The sequence below is a fragment of the Erithacus rubecula genome (genome assembly GCF_903797595.1).
Source record: "Erithacus rubecula genome assembly, chromosome: 20".
NCBI classification, from domain to species: domain Eukaryota; kingdom Metazoa; phylum Chordata; class Aves; order Passeriformes; family Muscicapidae; genus Erithacus; species Erithacus rubecula.
The window spans coordinates 1,674,001-1,693,857 of record NC_136672.1 but is presented as its reverse complement, the minus strand read 5'-3'; the positions used below and the strand labels follow the sequence as shown (position 1 = coordinate 1,693,857).

Below are 19,857 nucleotides of genomic sequence, written 5' to 3'. Positions count from 1 at the left end.
GGTTGGAGGGTGACCGGGAGGAGCCCCGGGAGGGGTTGGAGGGTGACCGGGAGGAGCCCCGGGAGGGGTTGGAGGGTGACCGGGAGGATCGCCGGGAGGGGTTGGAGGGTGACCGGGAGGATGCCCGGGAGCAGCGCTGCGCGGAGCGGCTGGCGCGGCTCGCTGCCCGCGCCCTGGCCGTGCCCCCGGAGCGCTGGCGGCGCGGTGCGGGCGGTGCGGGGGGCGCGGCGGGCCCGGCGCTGAGCGGGTTCCTGCGGGGCGCGGCGGGGCCGGCGCTGCTCGCCTGGCGGGGCCCGGCCGGGGAGCTGGGGCTGAGCCCCGGGCCGCCCCCGCCGCCCCCCGGCGCCACCAAGGCGCTGTTCCTGCTGCGGCCGCCCGGCCCCGGCCCCGCCGAGCTGCTGAGCGGGGACCTGCCCGCTGAGCCCCTGCCGCACTTCGCCGCGCTGCTGGACGAGGTAAGAGGGACAGGTGGCACCGGGGCTGCGCAGCCCTGTGAAACCTCCTAAATCCTGAGCCAGGTGCGGTCCGAGGGGGATGACGATACACAATCACAGGATGGGTTTCTGAGAATGAGGAATTCTGCTTATCCCATCCCTTGAAGTGTTCAAAGCCAGGGTGGACAGGGCTTGGAGCAACCTGGGATAGTGGAAGGTGTCCCTGCCCCTGGCAGAGGGTGGGATGAGATGAACTTTAAGTCCCTTCCAGCCCAAAGCATTCTGTGGTTTTAGGATAGTTGGTGCACAGCTGGTCCAAGCCCCTGCCAGGACCTTGTCCAGGTGACTTTTCAGTATCCCTACAGATGGAGATTCCTCCCTGGGCTGCCTGTGTCAGCCCTCAGACACCCTCACCAGGAAAGGGTTTTTCCTGATGTTCAGAAGAGCCTCCTGTATTGGAGTGCCCAGTTACCTCAGTTGGGCTGATGTTTTCCCAAAGGGATCTTCAAGAGCTTTCACCAGGGCTCCGGTTGTCATTTTAACAATCCAGAAGAATACAAACAGCTGATGTGACTGGTTATGACATGACTCTCATTAGCAGTCCATGTGATTTGAGTATTGGAGACAAAGCCTGCTGCCACTGCAGCTGAAGCTGTTGGAGATGAACTCTGTGCCCTGGGGTTGTTCCCCCTCCCCATGGCTCCCTGGATTATGGTGGCTGCTGCTGCTGATCCTCTTTGGTCGTGGTGCAAAGAATTTTCAGCATCCTGGAGTGGCACCCTGGTTGTTCCTTTTCCATTCTGTGCCTGTTTGTAGCTGTTTTTTTGCCTTTATCCTCGCCCAAGTCTGGCCACATAAAGGCTGCTCATCACCAGGGGCAACCTGGCTCTGATCCCAGAGGAAGGTGACAGACACTGTGGCTGTCCCAGCACAAAGGAGCCAGAAGCAGCTCAGGTGCAGGCAAGCCCAGCCCAGAGTCCCCACTGCTGGGTCAGTGCAGAGCCTGGAACTCTCACTGATAAAGACAGGAACCATATTTAGTGGGCTGCAGCTTTGGGAAATACCCCCAAACGTGGCTATGCTGTAGATGCCAGGAGGTGCCAGAGGACCTTCCCTGTGCATATGGAGGTGTGTGTGCAGGGACAGCCCCTGGGCTCAGCCCAGCCCCACGGGCCTGATGATGAACAGGGAACTGCAGGGAACTGCTTGGGGCAGTGAGCAATCCAGGCTTGCCAAGCCAGGACCTCAGAGCTGGTCTATCCACAGCACTTTTTGTCTTGGACTCATCCAATCACAGCATGTTTTGTGGTGGGTGGGACCTTAAACCCCATGCACTTCCTCTGCTGTGTGCAGGGACACCTTCCACTGTCCCAAGTTGCTTCAAACCTTATCCAAGCTGGCCTTGGACACTTCCAGCCACAGCTTCTCTGGGAACCCTCTGCCAGGAGATCCTCACCTTCACATGCAACAATTTCTTCCTAAATCAAACCTAAATCTGCCCTCCCTCAGCTCTTCTCCCTGCTCTCCCATCATCCTGCTGTAGGTGCTTGTGCCCATCCTGACAAACCAGAAGAACCATCAGGGCTGGCCACGAGTGGTGTCACAGGACATCATCCATCATGTCCACAGCCTCAGAAACACTGTCTGCAAGGTTATTGGCCAAGTCAAGGGCAAGACCTTGCTGCCTCTTCCAGCTGTCTCAGAGGGAATTGAGAACATTGATCCTAAAAATGAGAAATTGTGAGTACCAGCCCTCGTTCTCCACCGGGTTTTATTCTGCTGCTGCATGTTCTGTGTCTTTTGGGGATCCTCCCTGTCAGACATGGGGACTCCTCTTGCTCCCTGTCCTCTGCAGCTCATCAGACTTCCAGGGAGGGGTATTTTGCTCTCTACTTCATGGGCTCTTTCCTTGGGGCTGTGCAATGATACAAGCATGAAAAGCTCAGGAAGTGAAAGGGGATGTGGGCATGCAGAGAAGCACTGAACTGCTTAGATCACTGAGGGAAAAAAATCCAAACTCTGCAGTCAGGTTACTCCAAGCTCCAATGTCCACCCTGGCTTTGGGCACTGCCAGGGATCCAGGGGCAGCCACAGCCTCTCTGGACACCCTGTTCCAGCACCTTCCCACCCTCACAGGGAAAAAATTCTTCCTAATAACTGGTTTAAACCTACTCTCTTTCAGTTTAAAACCATCCTCTTTATCTTGTCTCTAGCTGCCTTGTAAATAGTCTCTCTTACAGGTTTGATTTTTTGTGGTTTTGAAGCATCAATCTGGGTTGTAACTGCAAAATCCAGCTGCCCATTGAGGTAGATCCAACTGAACAATGCACATGGACCAGTGGAAAGCCAAGTGACCCTCGTGCTCTGTTCTCTGCAGCTTGGAGCTGATCAATAAATCCCTGGTACATGCCACCGAGTCAGCCATCATTGACTGGAGCCAGCAGATCCAGAGAGTGCTGAAGAAAGAGTCCTCAGAGCCTCTCCTGCAAGGCACCAACCCAACCCCAAAGGTGGAACTGGAGTTCTGGAAGAGCAGGTGCTGGGGAAGCTGGTGCTGCTGGTTTGGGTGGAGGGGGTGCTGCTGCTGTGGGCCAAGAGCTCAGGTAGAGACTGAACCCAAAAATATTGCTCCCAGACATGAAATCATGATCTGAGTGCCTGGGGGTAGCTGGGCAGGTGGCTCAGTTTGGCTTGGCCCCACCACAGTTCAGGGTTACACTGTGAGGGAATTTTGTTGGAAATGCTGTTTCCCTCACTGTTGTCCAGGATCCAGCCCCAGAGTAGAGCTGATGGGCACTCCCATGCTGTCAGCTGCTGCTGCTGCTGGAGGGGGGTTAGATGAGCCAGGGTGTGGAATTTCACCCACCCTTTGTGCTGACTGGAGACAGCCCTGCCTGTGCAGAGCTGTCAGCAGAGACTGCAGAAACCACCTGGCTCCTTTTGGCACAGAGCTGCTCACCTGAGCCTGGCTCCAGCTGTGTCCTGTAGGGTTGGTCCCATCTGCCACCCCTGGGCTCAGTCCTTGTGTAACTGCAGAAAACCCTGAGTCAGGCCCAGGGCAGGCAGGGCTTTGGGTGCAGCTGGGCTGGTAACTGTCCTGGCTGCTGCAGGTGTGCTGACCTGGAAGGCATCTACAGCCAGCTGACATCCAGGAGGGTCAGCAACATGCTGGAGGTGCTGGAGAGAGTGCAGAGCATCTACGTGCCAGCCTTCCAAAACATGCTCCTGGATGTGGAGGCAGGTGAGAAACTGGGACAGCTTTACCAGCTGCTGACTTCTGTCCTCTGCTCATAGCCTGGGCTCCCCTGTGCCCTCCCTGCTGGGCTGACAGGGTGGGTTTGTGGAGGGAGTTTCTTCTTTCTTAGTCTCGAGCTTTGGGGTTATTTGCATGTGCACTTCTGGAACTTCTGAAAAGACTGAGACAATTGGGACTGTTCAGTGCAGAGAAGAGAAGCCTCTGGAGTGATTTTATTCTGCCTTCCAGTGCCTAAAGGAGCTCCAAGAGAGCTGGAAATGGATTTTTTTTTACAAGGGCTGGCATTGACAGGACAAGGGCAAATGGCTTTGTGCTGTCAGAGGTCAGATTAGATCTTAGGAGGAAATCCTTCCCTGGCAGAGTTGGCAGCCCTGGCACAGGTGCCCAGAGCAGCTGTGGCTGCCCCTGGATCCCTGGCAGTGCCCAAGGCCAGGGTGGACACTGGGGCTGGAGCAGCCTGGGATAATGGTGTTCCTAAGGTCCCTTCCAGCCCAAAGCATTCCATGGTTCTATGATTAGATGATGATGATTCTCTTCATGTTTGTCCACAGATTTACTTGCACAGTGATGTCTTATTTTCACTAAAAATAATTAATTTAATTAAAATTAATTAATTATTAACTCTGGGTTAATAAGCTCATGACTCCCACCCCAGCTGCCCACCTCCTGCCCTCTCCCCCCACAGCTCTGAGTGAAGCTCAGGACATTGACCTGCACCTGACACCCCTCCAGCAGCCCCTGGAGGACATAGAGGCTGTTGAGTTCAGCAAGGTAAAGCCTCTCCTGGTCCCTCTGCTGCACGTGGTGTGTTGGATCTGGGTCACCTGCAAGCACTACAGTGTGCCTGTGAGGATCGTGGTGCTGCTCCAGGAAATCTGCAACCTTCTCATTCAGCAGGTGTGTGCCTGTGGCACCTGTGTTTGCCACAGGAAGGGTTTTATCCAAGTCTCTCATTCTTTCCCCTGTCCTGCCTTGACAAAGGGCCTCTGAGCTGGAGAGGAAGGGTCAGACCTGGTCAGTGCAAGGAGTCAGATTTGCTGGGACAGCAAAGGGACATCTCTGGGGTGATTTGGCTCTTGCAGGCTGTGCTGTACCTGTCTCCAGAAGACCTTCTGAAAGGAGAGATAGAAGAGAGCCTGGGCAAGGTGCAAACAGTGTTGGACATCCTGAGTGCCTTCAAGGGGGCATTTGAGGAGAGACAGCAGAACCTGCACATGTACTATGAGCCAGGCCAGGAGCTGAGGAGGTGGGACTTCCACAGCAGGCTGGTGTTTGCAAGGCTGGACAGCTTCCTGCAGAGGCTGCAGATGGTGAAGGTGAGCCTCTGGAGTGTGAGGTGTTGCAGCCATGAACTCCCTTGCTGGCATTTTCCCTCCCTGCTGCCAGGGGATGGGGCTGCTCTCTGTGCTGTGTGGTCCCTCTGACATCCCCCTGACCTCGTGTGCTCAGGTCCTGCTCAGTGCTTGTGGCAGATTTGCTGCTGTGTCCTGCTCAGGCTGCTGGGTGTGTCAGTGCTCCCAGGAGTCCTCTGGGACCTGTGCTCTTGTTGGGATAAGGACTGTGGATTTTGGGGCTGTGGTTTGCACAGCTGGGAATAACCCAGGACAAGCACCTAGGCTGCCTGTGGCCCTCAGGGGCATCCTGGAGCTGGGCATCTCCTGTGTGTGTCACTCCTTGGAGAGTCACACACACACTGTGTTCACCTGGGAACTCTCCTGTGGTTATCAGTTCCCTGCAGCTGCTGCTCACATCTCTCTGAAATAAATCTCTGTTCATGGTTCTGTTCCCAGCTGTGGGGTCAGATGGGCACTGTTCAGGCTGCTTTTTCCTGTTCAAGGCAAAGTCTGGGTTGCTTTTCTCCTCTCATTCTCTGCACTGGAACAGAAAGCTTTACTGGTTTGGCCACACTGTGTAGCTCTTCTCATTCCTTCAGGAGCTGTGTTGAGAATCACCATGGATGGCATCTCTTTTAAAACTGTTGAAAGGCACCTTAAAGATCATCTTGATGGCAGCCTGAGTGCCCTCACTGAGCCTGGGAGGTCCTTTGGCCCAGGAGCAAACCTGGCTCTGTGCTGTGCTGGTCTGCTTGTGGCTGAACCTGTGTGTGCTCCTCTGGCTCTGCAGGGTCTCCTGACCACAGCCCTGGACCTGGCACAGCTGGAGAAGATTGAGTTTGGGGGCATGAAAGGGAAGGCCCTGGGCCAGCAGGTGCAGGACATGTATGAGGAGTTCCAGGAGGGCTTCCAGGTGTTCTCAGAGAGAAGCTACAACTGCCTGGACCTGGCTAATGTGGTAGGTGGCCCCAGCCTGTGGGAATGCCAGCAGCACATCCTCCTCTCCAGAAAGGTTCCTCCTTCCCAGCTCCCTCCTTTACTGTGGTCTGAGCTGCCACTGCAGGGAACAGGGAGCTGCTGGCCTGTTCTGCAGACACTTGGGAGTTCTTGCAGCTCCATATCTCAGAATCACACAATGAACCAGGGTGGAAAAGACCTTTGAGATCACCAAGTCCAAACTGTGACCTAACACCTCCTCATCAACTGAATCATGGCCCTGAGTGTCACATCCAGTCTGTTCTTAAACATGTTCCAGGGATGGTGACTCCACACAATTCCAGTGCCCAATCACTCTTTCAGTGAGGATTTTTTTTCCTGATGCCTAACCTAAAGTTCCCCTGGCACAGCTTAAGTTTAGCACATCTTTCTGGTTCAGTGAGTGCTTCTGTGGGTTTTGGGGTGGTGGTGTGGTCTTCAGGGTAAGAGAGTGTGGAAACAGCCCATCTTGCCTCCAGGCTGAGGTTAGATCTTGTTGGACTGTGGGTCCACCCTGGAGGGCTGTGAGCTCAGCCATGGGATGGGACAGAAGTGTCCTTGACTCTGTGGAGGGTGGCCAGAGGAGTGCTTTAATTCCTGGTGAATAAGGAGATGCCCCTGGCACCTCCCCAGTGCCTTGTCACAGCTCAGCCCTGCTGTTGCCCTCCCCAGGAGTTTGAGCAGGATGTCCTGGGCTTCCAGCAGAAGGTGGAGGACATTGACCATCGTCTGGCCACGGTGTTCAGCCAGGCCTTCAGCAGTGCCCCAGGCCTGGAGCACATCTGCAAGGTTTGCCTGTCTGTCTGTCCCTCCCTCCTCCCCCTGAGCCCCACAGACAGGACAGGCAGTGCTGGAGCTGCAGGCAGTGGGATGGACAATGGGCACTGCTGGGTGGGACCTGGCAGGGATGCTCAGAGCTGTGGGTCCAGAGCTGGGAGTGTCCCTGCTCCTCACCTGTGACAAACACAGCAGCCCTTTGCTCAGTTTGGGGAAGAGCAGTCCCAGGAATGGCTCAGATCAGGCTTTTGGATGGCAGGAGTTTCCCTGGGAGGGGGAGGAAAAGCTGCTCTGAGTTCCAAGGCCGGGTTGGACAGGGCTGGGAGCACCCTGGTCTAATGGGAGGTGTCCCTGACCATGCAGGGGGTGCAATGAGCTGGGCTTTAAGGTCCCTTCCAACCCAACCATTCTGTGATTCTCTGATTTCCTAGTGAAAACTGCTGTTAAAACCAGGTGATCATTGTTAATATCAATTCATTAACACATGGATGAATTTCAGCCCTGAAAATTGAGGTTTTCTAGAAAGGAGGTGGCTTTGTTTACCATTGAATCTATCCTGCAGAGAAAGTAAATGGTATTTTCTGAAAAAATCAGTATAATTGTAAAAAAGACTGTAGAAAATGGTGATAGCATTTATCTTTGAGCTGTTGTGGGTTATTTTTAAATAGCAAATTTTGAAGCACTTGAAGAATGACAGTTGGAATATGATTCACCCACAGAGAAGGTCTGAGCATTTCTTTAACAAAGACATTCTTTGTGATATGGTTTAGTGGTGGGATTCAGTCAAAGGTGATCTTAGAGTTCTTTTCAAACCTTAATGATTCCAAGAAAGGCAGGAACTACTTGGGAAAGCTGGGGGAAAACCTTCCATTTAGCAAAGTGTCCATCAGTGCAGACCTTTGAGTTACTGGGGAGACAAAGCATCACTGAGGGGAATCCCAGTGGTACTGTGTGCAGGAGTGTGACTGTTTCCCATTTGTTCCCCTGCCCAGCTGCTGGCCATGTTCCAGAAGCTCCTGCAGCGCCCAGTGATGGCAGCAGCTGCTGCTGACAAGGTCCCTGTGCTCCTCAGCATGTTCAGCACTGCCCTGGACCAGGCCAGGCTCACCTACACCAGGCACACCCAGGCAGGGCTGCAGCTCGGTGGGTGCTGTGTCAGAAGGAAAACTGGTGTCACAGGAAACTGGATTTAGACTAATTCAAGGGGGGAATAATTTCCTTTTACTAACCAGAAACTTCCCTAATTGCAAAGGTTTTCAGCTTCTATAGTTGCTAGTGGAAAGGAAATGCCTGGGAATGCTCTGTTAGCATAAAAGCAATGCCAATATCCTTGTTCTAAGTGTGCAGGTGTGAGATGTGGCTGGGATTGAAGGCATGTGCTGAGCTTTTCCCTTGTAGTGCTGTAAATGCAAGGAGGAGGTGGGATTTGGGAGTTTGATCAGCCTTTTCTGGGTTTATTATTTCCTGGGAATGCTGGCACAGAACTCCTGTCAGATTATGAGGATCAGTGTGTCTTTTTGCACAGTAGCCTGGAGATTCATGGAGGATGAATCCAGCATTTACTGTGACTTGGGGGAGTGAGATGGGGTGGTCACAACCAGCTGCCAGCCAGAAATCCCTTCCTTAGTGTCTGTGGGAAGCAGAGAATTGACCCCAGCCTGGCTCCAGGACACGCCAGGCTTCTCCTCCGGTCCCACATTCCCACGCAGAGGCACAGGGGGGTCGGTGTGACAGGGCTGGGCTCAGGGCAGCTCTGGGGGCTGCAGACTCACTCATGCTGCTCCTGTGCCCTGCAGGGTTCCCCCCCCTGCACAAGAACGTGCCCCCCGTGGCCGGGGCGCTGCGCTGGGCGCGGGAGCTGCGGGCGCGGATCCAGAGACCCCTGGAGCAGCTGAGGCACATCCCGTGGCTGTGAGTGTCCCCCAGCAGCCACCCTGGGGCCACCTGCAATCCCTGTTCTAGTCAGTCTTTCTGTGATAAATGAGAAACAAGAGTCTCACTATTCAGCAAAATTTAGATTGCTTTATGTTATACAGCCAGAGCAAGCAGTGCTGGGGATACATGGGGGTCACTGCCCACTCCATGCTCTACTGAACTTTGGTTTGCAGCTCCCTTTTGTAGCATGGTTTCCTTGCAGCCATCAATAATTGTTGTTTTTTTACTGTCATAATTCTGCCAGGTAAGCAGTGGTGGTCGGTGGGATCACTGGACAATGTGAATCTCCAAACAATTTGTCCAGTCCCACAGATAACCATCTGCTCTTGGCAGATAAAGAATGGCAGAAATCAGGAAGTCTGGTCTCAGGGATAGGCTGCAATTGATTACACAAAGGCAGGAAATCTGATTTTGCAGAATCTGTTGGGCTGTGTGAAAGCCTTATTTGGCAAGCTGTCAGTAGATACAGCTTATTTAGAAAACATGATATTCATAACAGGGGGATTTAAAACAGAATGATTTAATCATATATTTTCCTTCCTTTAGTGTTATGCTTCATTTCAGACTTAAGTGTTCTGGTTCATACAAACCCCAATACTTCTGTGATTAACACAAATCTTTTATCCATTATCCCATTTCTGTGTGGAATGCTATCCAATGGCTGAAGCAGTCCTTAGTGAGAGGTGAGGAAAGGGTGTCCTGGAGCCATTCACTTCCCTGCCATCTTTGCTTTTTACAGCAGCTCTTTAATTGGACTGGTTTTGAAATGATTGAGAGGCACAGTGGGATAGTAGATAGGCTGGTCAGTTTTTAACACAGCCCTAGGTTGCAATTGGAACAGGTATTGCAACCTTTCCCACTGTCATTCCTCTCAGCAAGGTCTCCAGGAGCAGCCCAGCTCTTGAGTGCTGGCAGAAGAGAAATTTATCAGCTTTAAACAAAAGAACAACCACCCAAGATCCAGAAAACAAACCAAGGCTGGAATTCTCATGGTCCTTGCATTTAGCATTGATTTTATCCCTCTTTCAGAGCAGTTAAGGACAAGTGTTTCAGCAGGGTAGTGTCAGGTTCTTTCCCATGAGCAGCTTGAGAGGGAGAAAGGATTGAAAAGGAAAAATGAAGATATGTGTAACTATAGAAGTACATTATGTATGATATATATGATCTGTATAATGTGTGTTATTGCATACATTTTATATTTTTCCTATGTTCTATGTAAACAGTCATTTACATAGCTGTGACCTGCTGTGGAGCAAAATTGTGACAGAAAACTGTCAAGGGTAAAATGTTTAAAAGTTTGGTAATTGGTTTTTCCAGCAGCCCTGGCCCATCTCCTGTCCCAGCTGCTGGTCCCCATTTTACAGCATGGAAACACCTGAGGGAGAGCAGGGGCTGGGCAGCTTTGTGCAGGGAGAGCATTTGGGGTGAAATCCAAGCAGACTGTGCCTGCAGCCTGTGGGGGACCTTGGGAAGGGGAAATGCAGAGCTCAGCCCCCAGGAGGGAAGGTGACCCCTGTGTGTTGTGCTGCCAGGAGCTTGGACTCTGCCCGTGGAAGAAGGGTGATGCAGAAATATGAAGAGATGATCCAGCTGCTCGACAGGTACAGGGGGCTCAGGGAGGGCTTAGTGAGGAAACATTCCCCTCCCCTGGCCACCTCCCAGAACATTTGGCAGCCCAGGGCTTGGCAATGTCCCTTTCTAAGCCCAAGGGAGTTTCCTGCTGGGGGAGGAGCAGGGAGGCTGTCACAGGTTTGCTGGGATGGCTCCAAAGGACAATCCTGCAGGGGAGGACCAGGGGCTCTGCAGGAACATCAGATTGAGCTGCTCTGGGCTGGGAGAAGCCTCTGTTCTGTCACTGGCTGTGCTTGCAGGGGCTGCAATATGGATATTGCACAGTTTGGGCTGGGATGATGTTATACCTGATTGCTCTGGGCTGTCCCTTGAGAGAAACCCCTTCCCCAGGGAGGAGATCCCTGCAGGGCCCTGCTCTCCACCCCAGTGAAGGGAGCTGGGAGCCTGGGCTGCTGGATGCTGCAGGGTGGATGGAGGGACCCTGTTCCCATCACCAAAACAAGGTTGGACAATTCAGCACAGCCTTCTGGAGAGGAGCTCCCAGGCTATCAATCTGATAAATTGGGCTCCTCTGGGCCCCAGCAGTGCTACCTTTAGATCACTGCTCTGCAGGTTTGCAGCACACCTGCTCCATTCCCTGCTCCTGACAGCCCCCCTGGCACCAGTACAGCACACTGCTCCTCCCCAGGCTCCTGGGGGAGAGGAGGTTCCATGAACTCTCAGAAGATTGGGATAAATAAGAATGAAACCTGCAGAAATAACACTCTGGCCCTCTAAAACAACCTTCAGACCTCCCTCCATGCTCCCTCCCACCCAAGCTGAGATGTCAATGCCAAAGCCATCCTGTGATTCCACATCCTGCAGCCCTCAGGACTCAGGGAATGCAGCTGCTGAGAAAGCCCAGGCACCCTCACAGGGCAAGCAGCCAGAATGCACTGGAGGAGCCAAAAGTGCATTTTTGTCTCTAACTCCTGATTTCCCAAGTTTTCAAACTCCCCACCACACCTGCCTTTGCAGATTTTATTTTGCAGGTGCTCTGCACTGGGCCTATCACAACCCACATGCCATTCATCATTGTCCATGTAACAATTACCTTCATTATCATCCTTATATATGTAATTATCTCATGTATGTATAGATTTATCTCTCCATAACATTTTAAATAGCTTCTCAGTTTGTCTCAGTCACTCTCACTGCCAGCAGCCCCTGCAAAAGGCATTATAGCAGGGGACAGAGGGGCTGCAGCAGCTCCCACCCACACAGCCAAAGCCAGGCTGAGCCAGCCCACGGCCACTTCCTGGCTCACTTGGATAAAAAAGGAAAAGGAAAGTTTCAACTGTCAGGAGAACAGAGAGAATTAACCCTGGCAAGGCTGAGCAGGGCCAGCTCTCCTGAGCAGTGTGGCTACAGAGGCACCAAGAGGGATGATTTAAAGCATCAGATGGAAAATTCTCCCAGCACAAACACAGAAATCAAGGTGGTTTTGGGACTGTCCATGACATGTGAGATGCCAGGACCCCCATTCTGCCCCTGTGCTGCCATCCCAGGGGTGTAAGTCTCACTCAGACAGGTGATGGCAGCTTCAGCCACCCCAGCATCCCTGTGTCTTTGGAAACCCCAGCTGCTGATAGATCATGTTAGGCTAAATGCTTTGGAAAGTCCACCTCCAGATCTGAATTCCCTGCTAAAACTGGTACTTGAGAGAGCTTTGCCCTCACTTGATGTTTTTGGGTGGTTTTGGAAGCACTGTTGTTTGTGGAGATGGCATGGGTGGGTTTTGATCTTTCCTTCACGTTCCTCAGTCCTGAGAGTGGACTTGGCTTCCACCCAGTTACAGCTGCATTCTCTGGCCTGGTAACTACAACGTGGAAGTTTCTCTTTTGTGGCAGGTATCAGGAAAAGCTGTATTTAGACTGGTCCCAGACAGTCTCAGAAGAATCCCAATACAACCTCAGTCAGCCTCTGCTGCGGCGAGATCCTCACACCAGACTGCTCATGGTCAATTTTGATCCCCAGGTAGGAGCTGCTCTGCTGCCCCAGGGCATGTCCCCAGGCTGTGGGGGACACCTGGGGGGCTGGCCCTGGGTCTGTTCTCTGTGGAACCCCTGCCATGAGAGTAACAAGGATCTACCATAGATCTGCTCTGCTGAAATACCAGGATTACAGTTTGAGCACAGAAAATTCTGCTTAAAGCCAGTGGCAGGAGGTCTGTCAGGAGCCAGATGTGTGACTGGTGTCAGCCTGTCCAGAGCAGGGTTGATACTGGTGTGGGCAGTGATGGGACATCATCTACAGGTGCACATTCATATTTTGTGTGCCTGAAACCTGCGCTTCTGGAAGGGTGTAAAAAACCCAGGGAAGGTTTGTTTTGTGGCACCAGAAGCAGTTGAGTCAGTGGGTTTGAGGCCATGGTGCTATTTTTTTTATAGTTATTTTTTTGTTCCAGTCAGCCCAGCAAAACTAGACAACTGGAGTCATCTTATCTTTCACTTTGATAATGGCCAATGGCTCTTGCAGGAACAGTATTGCTGAGACTGCACGTGGGTGGGGATGGCTAAGAGGACCAGGGATGATGGTGGCTTTTAGAGGCTGGTTGGTGCTTCTCAGATCTGGGAGGAAATCCAGAGTCAGAGAGCAATGGGGAGCAGGTGTACAGACCAGGAGCTGCCCAGGCCCTTTCCAGCTTTGGGAAGAAGCCAGCAGGAAGCCCCTGTGATGCTCAGAGGGACTGGGGGATGCCAGGAGCTGGCAGGACCGTGCTGTGCTCAGCTCTGTGCCTTGCCTCCCCAGCTGGTGTCCGTGCTGAGGGAGGTGAGCTACCTGCAGGGCAGTGGGGCAGGAGCCATCCCCCCAGCAGCAGCTGCCCTCTATTCCTGCAAGGAGTCCTTCCAGCAGCTGGTGGCCAGCCTGGAGCTCATGGGCAACAGCTACAACAAGGTCCTGAGGACAGTGCTGGAGGTGGAATATCCTCTGGTGCAGGGGCAGCTGCAGGACATCGACTTGAAGCTGAGAGAGGCAGAAGAAACACTGACATGGAAGATGGAGGGTGAGCTGGCTCTGGGACACCTGGCTCTCCTCCCACTCCCCATGTGCCCAGGCTCTGCTCCCTGGTTCCCAGTAGCAGTTCCCAGGAGGACAGGGCACTCTGGGGCATATCCAGCCCTGGGGAGATGAGGAGCAGCTCCTTTCCACATTCCCTTGATCCATGAGGCTGTGGGCAGGATCCTCAGGTGTGGGACATACTCTGGGGAGGAGAGGATCTGGTGGTCCCTGGCTTGTTGGTAGGAGAGAGGTAAAGGTGGCTCTGCTGCTTGAGGTGGTGAATCTCATACCTTAAGGATGGGTGAGAAATACATGAGAGCATGGGGAAAGGTCTGGAGGAAAGAACACCAGAGCCACCCTGCAGCTCTGAAAAGAGAGGATCAATCATTCCCTTTTCCCCAGGAGTCTGGGATCACATCTCCGGGGTGATGGGCGATGTCTGTGACCTGGAGCAGAGGGTGCAGAAAGCCAAGGAGAATGTTGAGGAGATCCAGAGCATCGTGCAGTCATGGGGGTCACCCATACTGGAGAGGAGGGATCCCAAAAAGGAGTTGGTGCTGAGCCTGGAGGAGTGCCAGGAGTGCCTGGAGCAGCGCTGCAGCCTGGTCAGGGACTCTGGGCACAGGATCCACTGCCTGCTGCAGGTGAGGGGGCACCTGCAGCCCTGGGTGGCTCCTCAGAGGCTCCTCAGTGCAGCAGTGAAAATGGCCAGAGCTGCTTCGCTTTAAAGGAACTCCCTGAAGCCATCTGCACACCCGAGCCAGTGTTAATTGATGTAATTATGATGTCTCTGGGGGCTGAGCTGGAATGGGGCTGTGGGGTCCCAGCCCAGGGCAGGACCAGCAGCAGCTGCAGCCCAGGGAAGGGTCTGGCTGTAGCTCTGGCTGCTGGAGAGCCACTAGAGGGGAGTGGTGCATCGGGTTTGGGATCCTGCTCCGAGGAAAAATCCCCTCTGAGTGTTTACCCCGGAACAGAGGCTGGGGCTGACTCTTCGGTTTCAGGCTTGATGCCCCTCTGGGGACAGGAGGTGATGCTGAGCACCCAGAGAGAGGCTGAGTGACAGGAGAAAATCTGCTGTCCCAAACCTTGGTGTTCCCAGCAGTTTTGCCAGAGCTCAGTCCTCTGCAGGCCAGGAGAAGGCCCAAAGCTCTTCTGCTGCCTGGAGCCAGGTGCTGTGAGTGTCAGGGACTGCCCCTGGCCTGGAGGGAGGTGGGTTATAGTCCCAGCCCCACCTCCCCCGAGGATCCCTGTCTGGCTTTGGACCCTGAAGAGAACCAGATGAATTCATCAGGATGGCCTTTGAGACCCCCAGTTCCCCCTGCCCCAGGGGTGCAAAGCAGCCCCAAGTCCTGTGGCCTCAGAGAAGAGGGAGGAGAACTCATGGAAGGCCTTCTAAGGCTCCTCTGCACTCCATTCTCACCTTGAAGTGCTCCTGGAGACCAAGCAGCCCTTGAAGGAGCAAATGCCCCAGCAGGAAGATCCACCTCACAAGGCTGGCACTCCCAGCATCAGCCCCAGGCTGTGGGCAGCTCTCTTTAGGACAGACTCGCCCTGTTGTGTGTGAAGGAATCTTCCTTGTCTTCCAGGAAAACCAGAGCCTGCTACGTGCAGAGCCAGCCTCTGATGCCTGGAAGGTGTATTTGGATTATGTGGATGAGATAGTCCTGGATGGATTCTTCACTGCCATTGAGTGCTCACTCAAGTACCTCCTGGAGAACACAGGTGATTTCTGGTTCCTGTCCCCTGGCTGCAGTGGCTGCTCATCCTCTCCAAGGGGACATTTCTGGTTGTGCTCCCTCATGCTCCATGGCTGTTCTCTTCTTCCTGGCTTTCCTCTGGCCCTGGAGCCTCCAGAAGGGGATGGTGACTCCATCACTGCTCACTGGATTGCTCAGGGGGAGGGATGGAGGTGACTGTGCACTCTTTGCAAGGGTTAATGGATGGAGACACCTCCCACCCTCCCATGCCTAAAGCAAAGCTGGCACCACCCTTCCTCTGTGGGGAGTCTCAAGAGCCAGTTCTGCTCCTGAAGGCACAAACCAGAGCCCTCAGTCCCTGACTGTTAGTCCTGGGCTGAGGTGAGCTGGGCTCAGGAGTCACCAGCCCAGCCCTCCTTGCCATGCTGAGAGCAGCCTGTGTGCAGCTAAAGCACATCTCCAGGAACACTTCCCTTCTGGCTGTGGAGGCACAATGAGCTGGAGAATTGCATGCAGTTCTTCACCATCTTGTTAAAAACTTGCATATGTTGTCACATTTGCATCTGACTTCAGTTTCTGTTTGGGTTTGGGGTTTTTTTGTGCCTTTCACCACTAAATTAAAGAGCTACTTGGTTCCTGTTGTTTTTCTCCTCTGCCAGCACTTCCATGCTGGCATTGTCCAGCTCTCAGACCCACTCTGCATTAGCTGAAGAGCCTGGTCTCTACAAGCCTTTCCTCCTCAGGGTGTTTTCTGGTCCTTAAATCATTTGTATCTCATCTGTTCCCCACTGTCTTTGGTGGGTAGCACAGCACAGCGTGTTTGCCAGCACCTCCATGGGTTGTGAGACACTGGTGAGTGTTTGCCACCACACCCTCCTGCTGTCCCTGCAGGGCATGTGGCATCTTGCCATAGGGTGTTAGTGGTGGCTCAAGACTCCTTGGAAAAGATCCTGCCATGTCTGTTCTTCCTTGCCAGATCCCGAGGCAGGGCTCGCTCCCCTGTTTGAGGTGCAGCTGGATTTGGTGGTCCCAGATTTGGTGTTTCACCCTCCCTTGGACCCTGGCACCAACGATGGCTTGTGTGACATGCTGGAAAATCTTCTCCAGGGCATCTTCCACATCTCCTCGCTGGTGCCCCGGCTGGCCATGCACAGCGGCCTCTGCCACTACCAGGTCTGTGCTGTGGGGCTGCCCAGGCTGGGGCACTGGGGGGGTGCCTGTGCTCCCACATCATTGTGATTCCTCTCCCTCTCCCTCTCCTCCAGGCTGACCTGGAGGCCATGCCTGCGCTGTGTTCAGCCCGCCAGGAGCTGCTGAGCCGTGCTGGTGCAGCAGTGGCCGCGTGCTGCGAGCACCGTGCGGGTCTGGAGCGGTTCTCACAGCTCTGTGGGGAGGACAGGAGGGAGCAGTGCCGCCAGTTGCTGCTCTGTGGCCGATCCCTCCCTGCAGACGGGGAGCCTCAGCCACAGGACGGGGTCCCTGCGGCGCCGCCCGCGCTGCAGCAGATCCGGGAGCAGCTCGGCTCCTACGAGCGGCTCTACGAGGAGGTGGCTCAGCTGCAGCCCATCTGCACCTTCCAGGGCTGGCTCAGGCTCGATGCACGGCCCTTCAGGGCAGCCCTGCTCAATGAGATTAAAAGGTGGAGCCTGGTGTTCAAGCAGCACCTCCTGGACCATGTCACGCACAGGTGAGAGCTGCTCCTTCCTCTGCTCCTGGGGCTGTGCCGGATTGCTCTTGTCTTGGCTGGGCTGGGTCATTTCACACTGATGGCCAGCTCAGCTAGAGAGTCATGGAATGCCTGGGTTGGGAGGGATCCACAAGGAGCAGGAGAAGGGCCCATCCTGCACAGCAGCACCATCCCAGTGCTGTGTCTTGTGTGCCCTGCTCTCTGCTTGTATGTGAGCTGGGAACAGGGGCATCACCTGGTACCCCTGGGAACTGGTTGGAAAGATAGGTGTCTGCTAAGAAAGGCAGAAGCTTATCTTTGAAATGGAGAATGTAAACCCCCTCCCTCCAAATTATTTGAAATTAAGGGACTCTGAGGCAAAGATAGGGGAATTAGGAATAACAGTTCTTTACTAGGAAAATTAAAATAGAAATGCAGTATTACAAAGAACAATCCCAAACAGTGCCAGAGTCAGAATCCAAGCTGACACCCGTCAGTCAGTCAGGGTGGTGGCAGCAGTCCCATTCAATGGTGGCTGCATCCTCCTGCAGTGGCAGATGTGGTTCAGCTGGAGCAGTGTTCCTGGAGATGGTGCAGTTTCCTCTGAAGGTCCTGGGATGATGTGGAAAGGTCTGGTTTTCCTCTGGAATTCAGTGGAAAGAAGGTCCCTTGGTGTTCCAAATCTCAGTTTTTATCTGGGTAGGAAAGGCTTGGCTGCTCCCCTGGCTGGAGCATCTCCCAGTGGGATGATGTAATTTTATCAGTCATGCACTGGGACTCACTGGCCATGAACAGGAGATATCTCCTGGAGGGAGGATGGGCTGTGGGAAGATAAAGATGATTGCCCAGCTGGTTTAAAGATGGCCCATTAGCAGAGAATATGTGCCAGGAGATCAGGGTTACTGCCACACCCTGCTCCAACAGTTGGGACAGAATGCACATTGCTGGCCACATCCTGTATTGCAGCCCAACTCACCCTGGGAACAGGGACATGACTCAGTACCCTTGGGAGTAGTCACAGTCACACCACCTGGTACCCCTGACATCCCTGAGTTGGTGCCCTGGGACCTGCTGTAGGGTGTTAGGCACAGATGTGTGTTTGCCCACTCCTCCTGAGCCAAATAATCCCATCTCTGCCAGGGCTCTGGGCTTGCTTTACTGGATGTGATTGTGGACATCAGTAAATCTGCATTAACGTGATGAGGTTTCTAAAGTCCATGATTCAGGTAGCCTGGCACGAGCAGTCATGGAGAGGTGTCTTCAGGCTACAAAAAGGAGCAGTTTGGGCTCCAACTTTTGCATTAACACGTGTTCCTTGCTCTGAAGAGCTGCTCAGATCTGTGCAGGACAATGCCTTGGGTGATATTTTGGTTGCAGCTGAAGGGTGGCTTAGGTTGTGGGTGCTCTGGGAGTGCTCACAGACACCTGAAGAGGAGGCTGCTGCGTGGGGTGGTGATGTGATCTCTTGTGTGCTTTTCAGCACCATAAATCTGTCTGATAATTTCTTTGCAAAGAGGTTTTGTGTGGTAGAGAACGAGCATTTAAGAGCTGTTATTGAGAGTCCCTGACTCAGCAGTTTAGTCTTTATTAGGTGAAGTACTTAAGGACACTTTTAGGCAGCATCCAGAGAATTTAAACAGGCACTTAAAAAGTGTTTTGAGATCCAGGAGCCCATTGTTCCTCCACTGAAAGTTCCCAGTAGCTGAGAAGGTTAAGAGCAGGATAAGCAGGTGAGGAAACGTGCCCCAAACACTCTCCTGTCTGTGATGGTTTGTGGTTCAAGGCCATTGACAGACAGGGATCTTAAAATTAAGTCCTGGAGGGATTTTTTATCCTCCCACAAATACCCAGTTACTTTTCTAAACGGCTGTAAATTTGCATCACCTGCAGGAGGCAGCTGCCCTGTGAAGAGAGGCAGTGCATGAAGGACAATCCCCGTTTGTTATAGATTTGAAAAGTGTCAGCTTCACCTGGGGAGCTTGGATCTTTGTGGAAGAGATGGGGTGAAATCTGTCACAGAATCCTAGAATGGTTTGGGTTGGAAGGGACCTTAAAGCCCATCCAGTGCCACCCATGCCATGGCAGGGACACCTTCCACTGTCCCAGGTGCTCCAGCCCCAGTGTCCAGCCTGGCCTTGGGCACTGCCAGGGATCCAGGGGCAGCCACAGCTGCTCTGGGCACCTGTAAAAATTCCCACTACAAACTGTCGTCTCAAAAACACCCCTCCAGAGCTCCCTGCCCCTGCTCAGGTACTCTGTCTCCAGCTTGAGAAGTCCTAACCTGCCTTTCTATTCCTTGAATGAAGCCACATCCAGGGATAGCTTTGAGCAGGAATTCCAGTTCTGAGGCTGGATGTTAATTCCAGAGGAGCTGCTCTCAACCTGTGCTTGCTTCCCTGCTTTGTGCTCTACAGCTTGGCTGACCTGGAGGAGTTCATCCAAACTACTGAGAAAGGTTTGAGCAGGAAGGTGGAGGAAGGTGACTCTGGTGGCCTGGTGGAGGTCATGGGTCACCTGCTGGCCGTGAAGGAACGTCACAGTGCCACTGATGCCATGTTTGAGCCCCTGAAGGAAACCATTGAGCTGCTGAGAGCCTATGAGCAGGAGCTGCCTGAGGAAGTCCACCAGCAGCTGGAGGTGGGTGAGGGCTTGTGCTGGACACAGCAGCTTGCCCAGGAGCAGAAGGCAAAGGGAGCAGTAGTGGGGGAATGAGCACCCCAGGGATGTTCAAGGTCCTGCTCCCTGGCATGAGAGGGCCTCAGTGGGCAGTGTTTTGCTATTGCAGGGTGTGCCTTAATAGCTCTAAATGCTGGAGTTATATTGAGATTTTGCTTTTAAAGCAGAGATTAAGCCTTTTGTTATGTGTGAAAAACATGGAATTGCCTGCTCCAACTCCCAGCTATTACTCTTGAAAAAATAGTTATTGCATTTTCAAATCCATCTGTTAATTAGGTTGAGTTATAATTATTTTTAAATAAGCTGGTTCTTGGCAGCTATGGAGATGGGAAGGACAATGTTGGCAAAAGAGCTGCCTTCTCATAGGACTTCAGTCCTCCTCTGGGTCAAGACCACCAGGTCTGCTTTACCCAGCAGACATTCCTGGGAGCAGGCTATGAAAATATTTTGGCATCTCTCCACATCTGGCTGTCATGAGTCAGTTTTTTGGGAA

At 53.3% G+C, this 19,857-nt stretch overlaps 1 protein-coding gene across 1 annotated transcript in view; it reads left to right on the top strand.

Moving 5' to 3' along the window:
• The first annotated feature begins 4,874 nt into the window (after positions 1 to 4,874).
• Positions 4,875 to 19,857, top strand: part of DNAH9 (dynein axonemal heavy chain 9) — a 158,550-nt gene continuing 143,567 nt past the window's right edge. The window contains exons 1-10 of the mRNA XM_079323154.1: positions 4,875 to 5,006; positions 5,815 to 5,982; positions 6,672 to 6,788; positions 12,173 to 12,299; positions 13,074 to 13,329; positions 13,728 to 13,969; positions 14,912 to 15,047; positions 15,999 to 16,195; positions 16,288 to 16,709; positions 19,103 to 19,325. Coding sequence (XP_079179280.1) covers positions 5,912 to 5,982; positions 6,672 to 6,788; positions 12,173 to 12,299; positions 13,074 to 13,329; positions 13,728 to 13,969; positions 14,912 to 15,047; positions 15,999 to 16,195; positions 16,288 to 16,709; positions 19,103 to 19,325 — 1,791 coding nt within the window. The 5' untranslated portion in view covers positions 4,875 to 5,006; positions 5,815 to 5,911. The remainder of the gene's footprint in view (positions 5,007 to 5,814; positions 5,983 to 6,671; positions 6,789 to 12,172; positions 12,300 to 13,073; positions 13,330 to 13,727; positions 13,970 to 14,911; positions 15,048 to 15,998; positions 16,196 to 16,287; positions 16,710 to 19,102; positions 19,326 to 19,857) is intronic.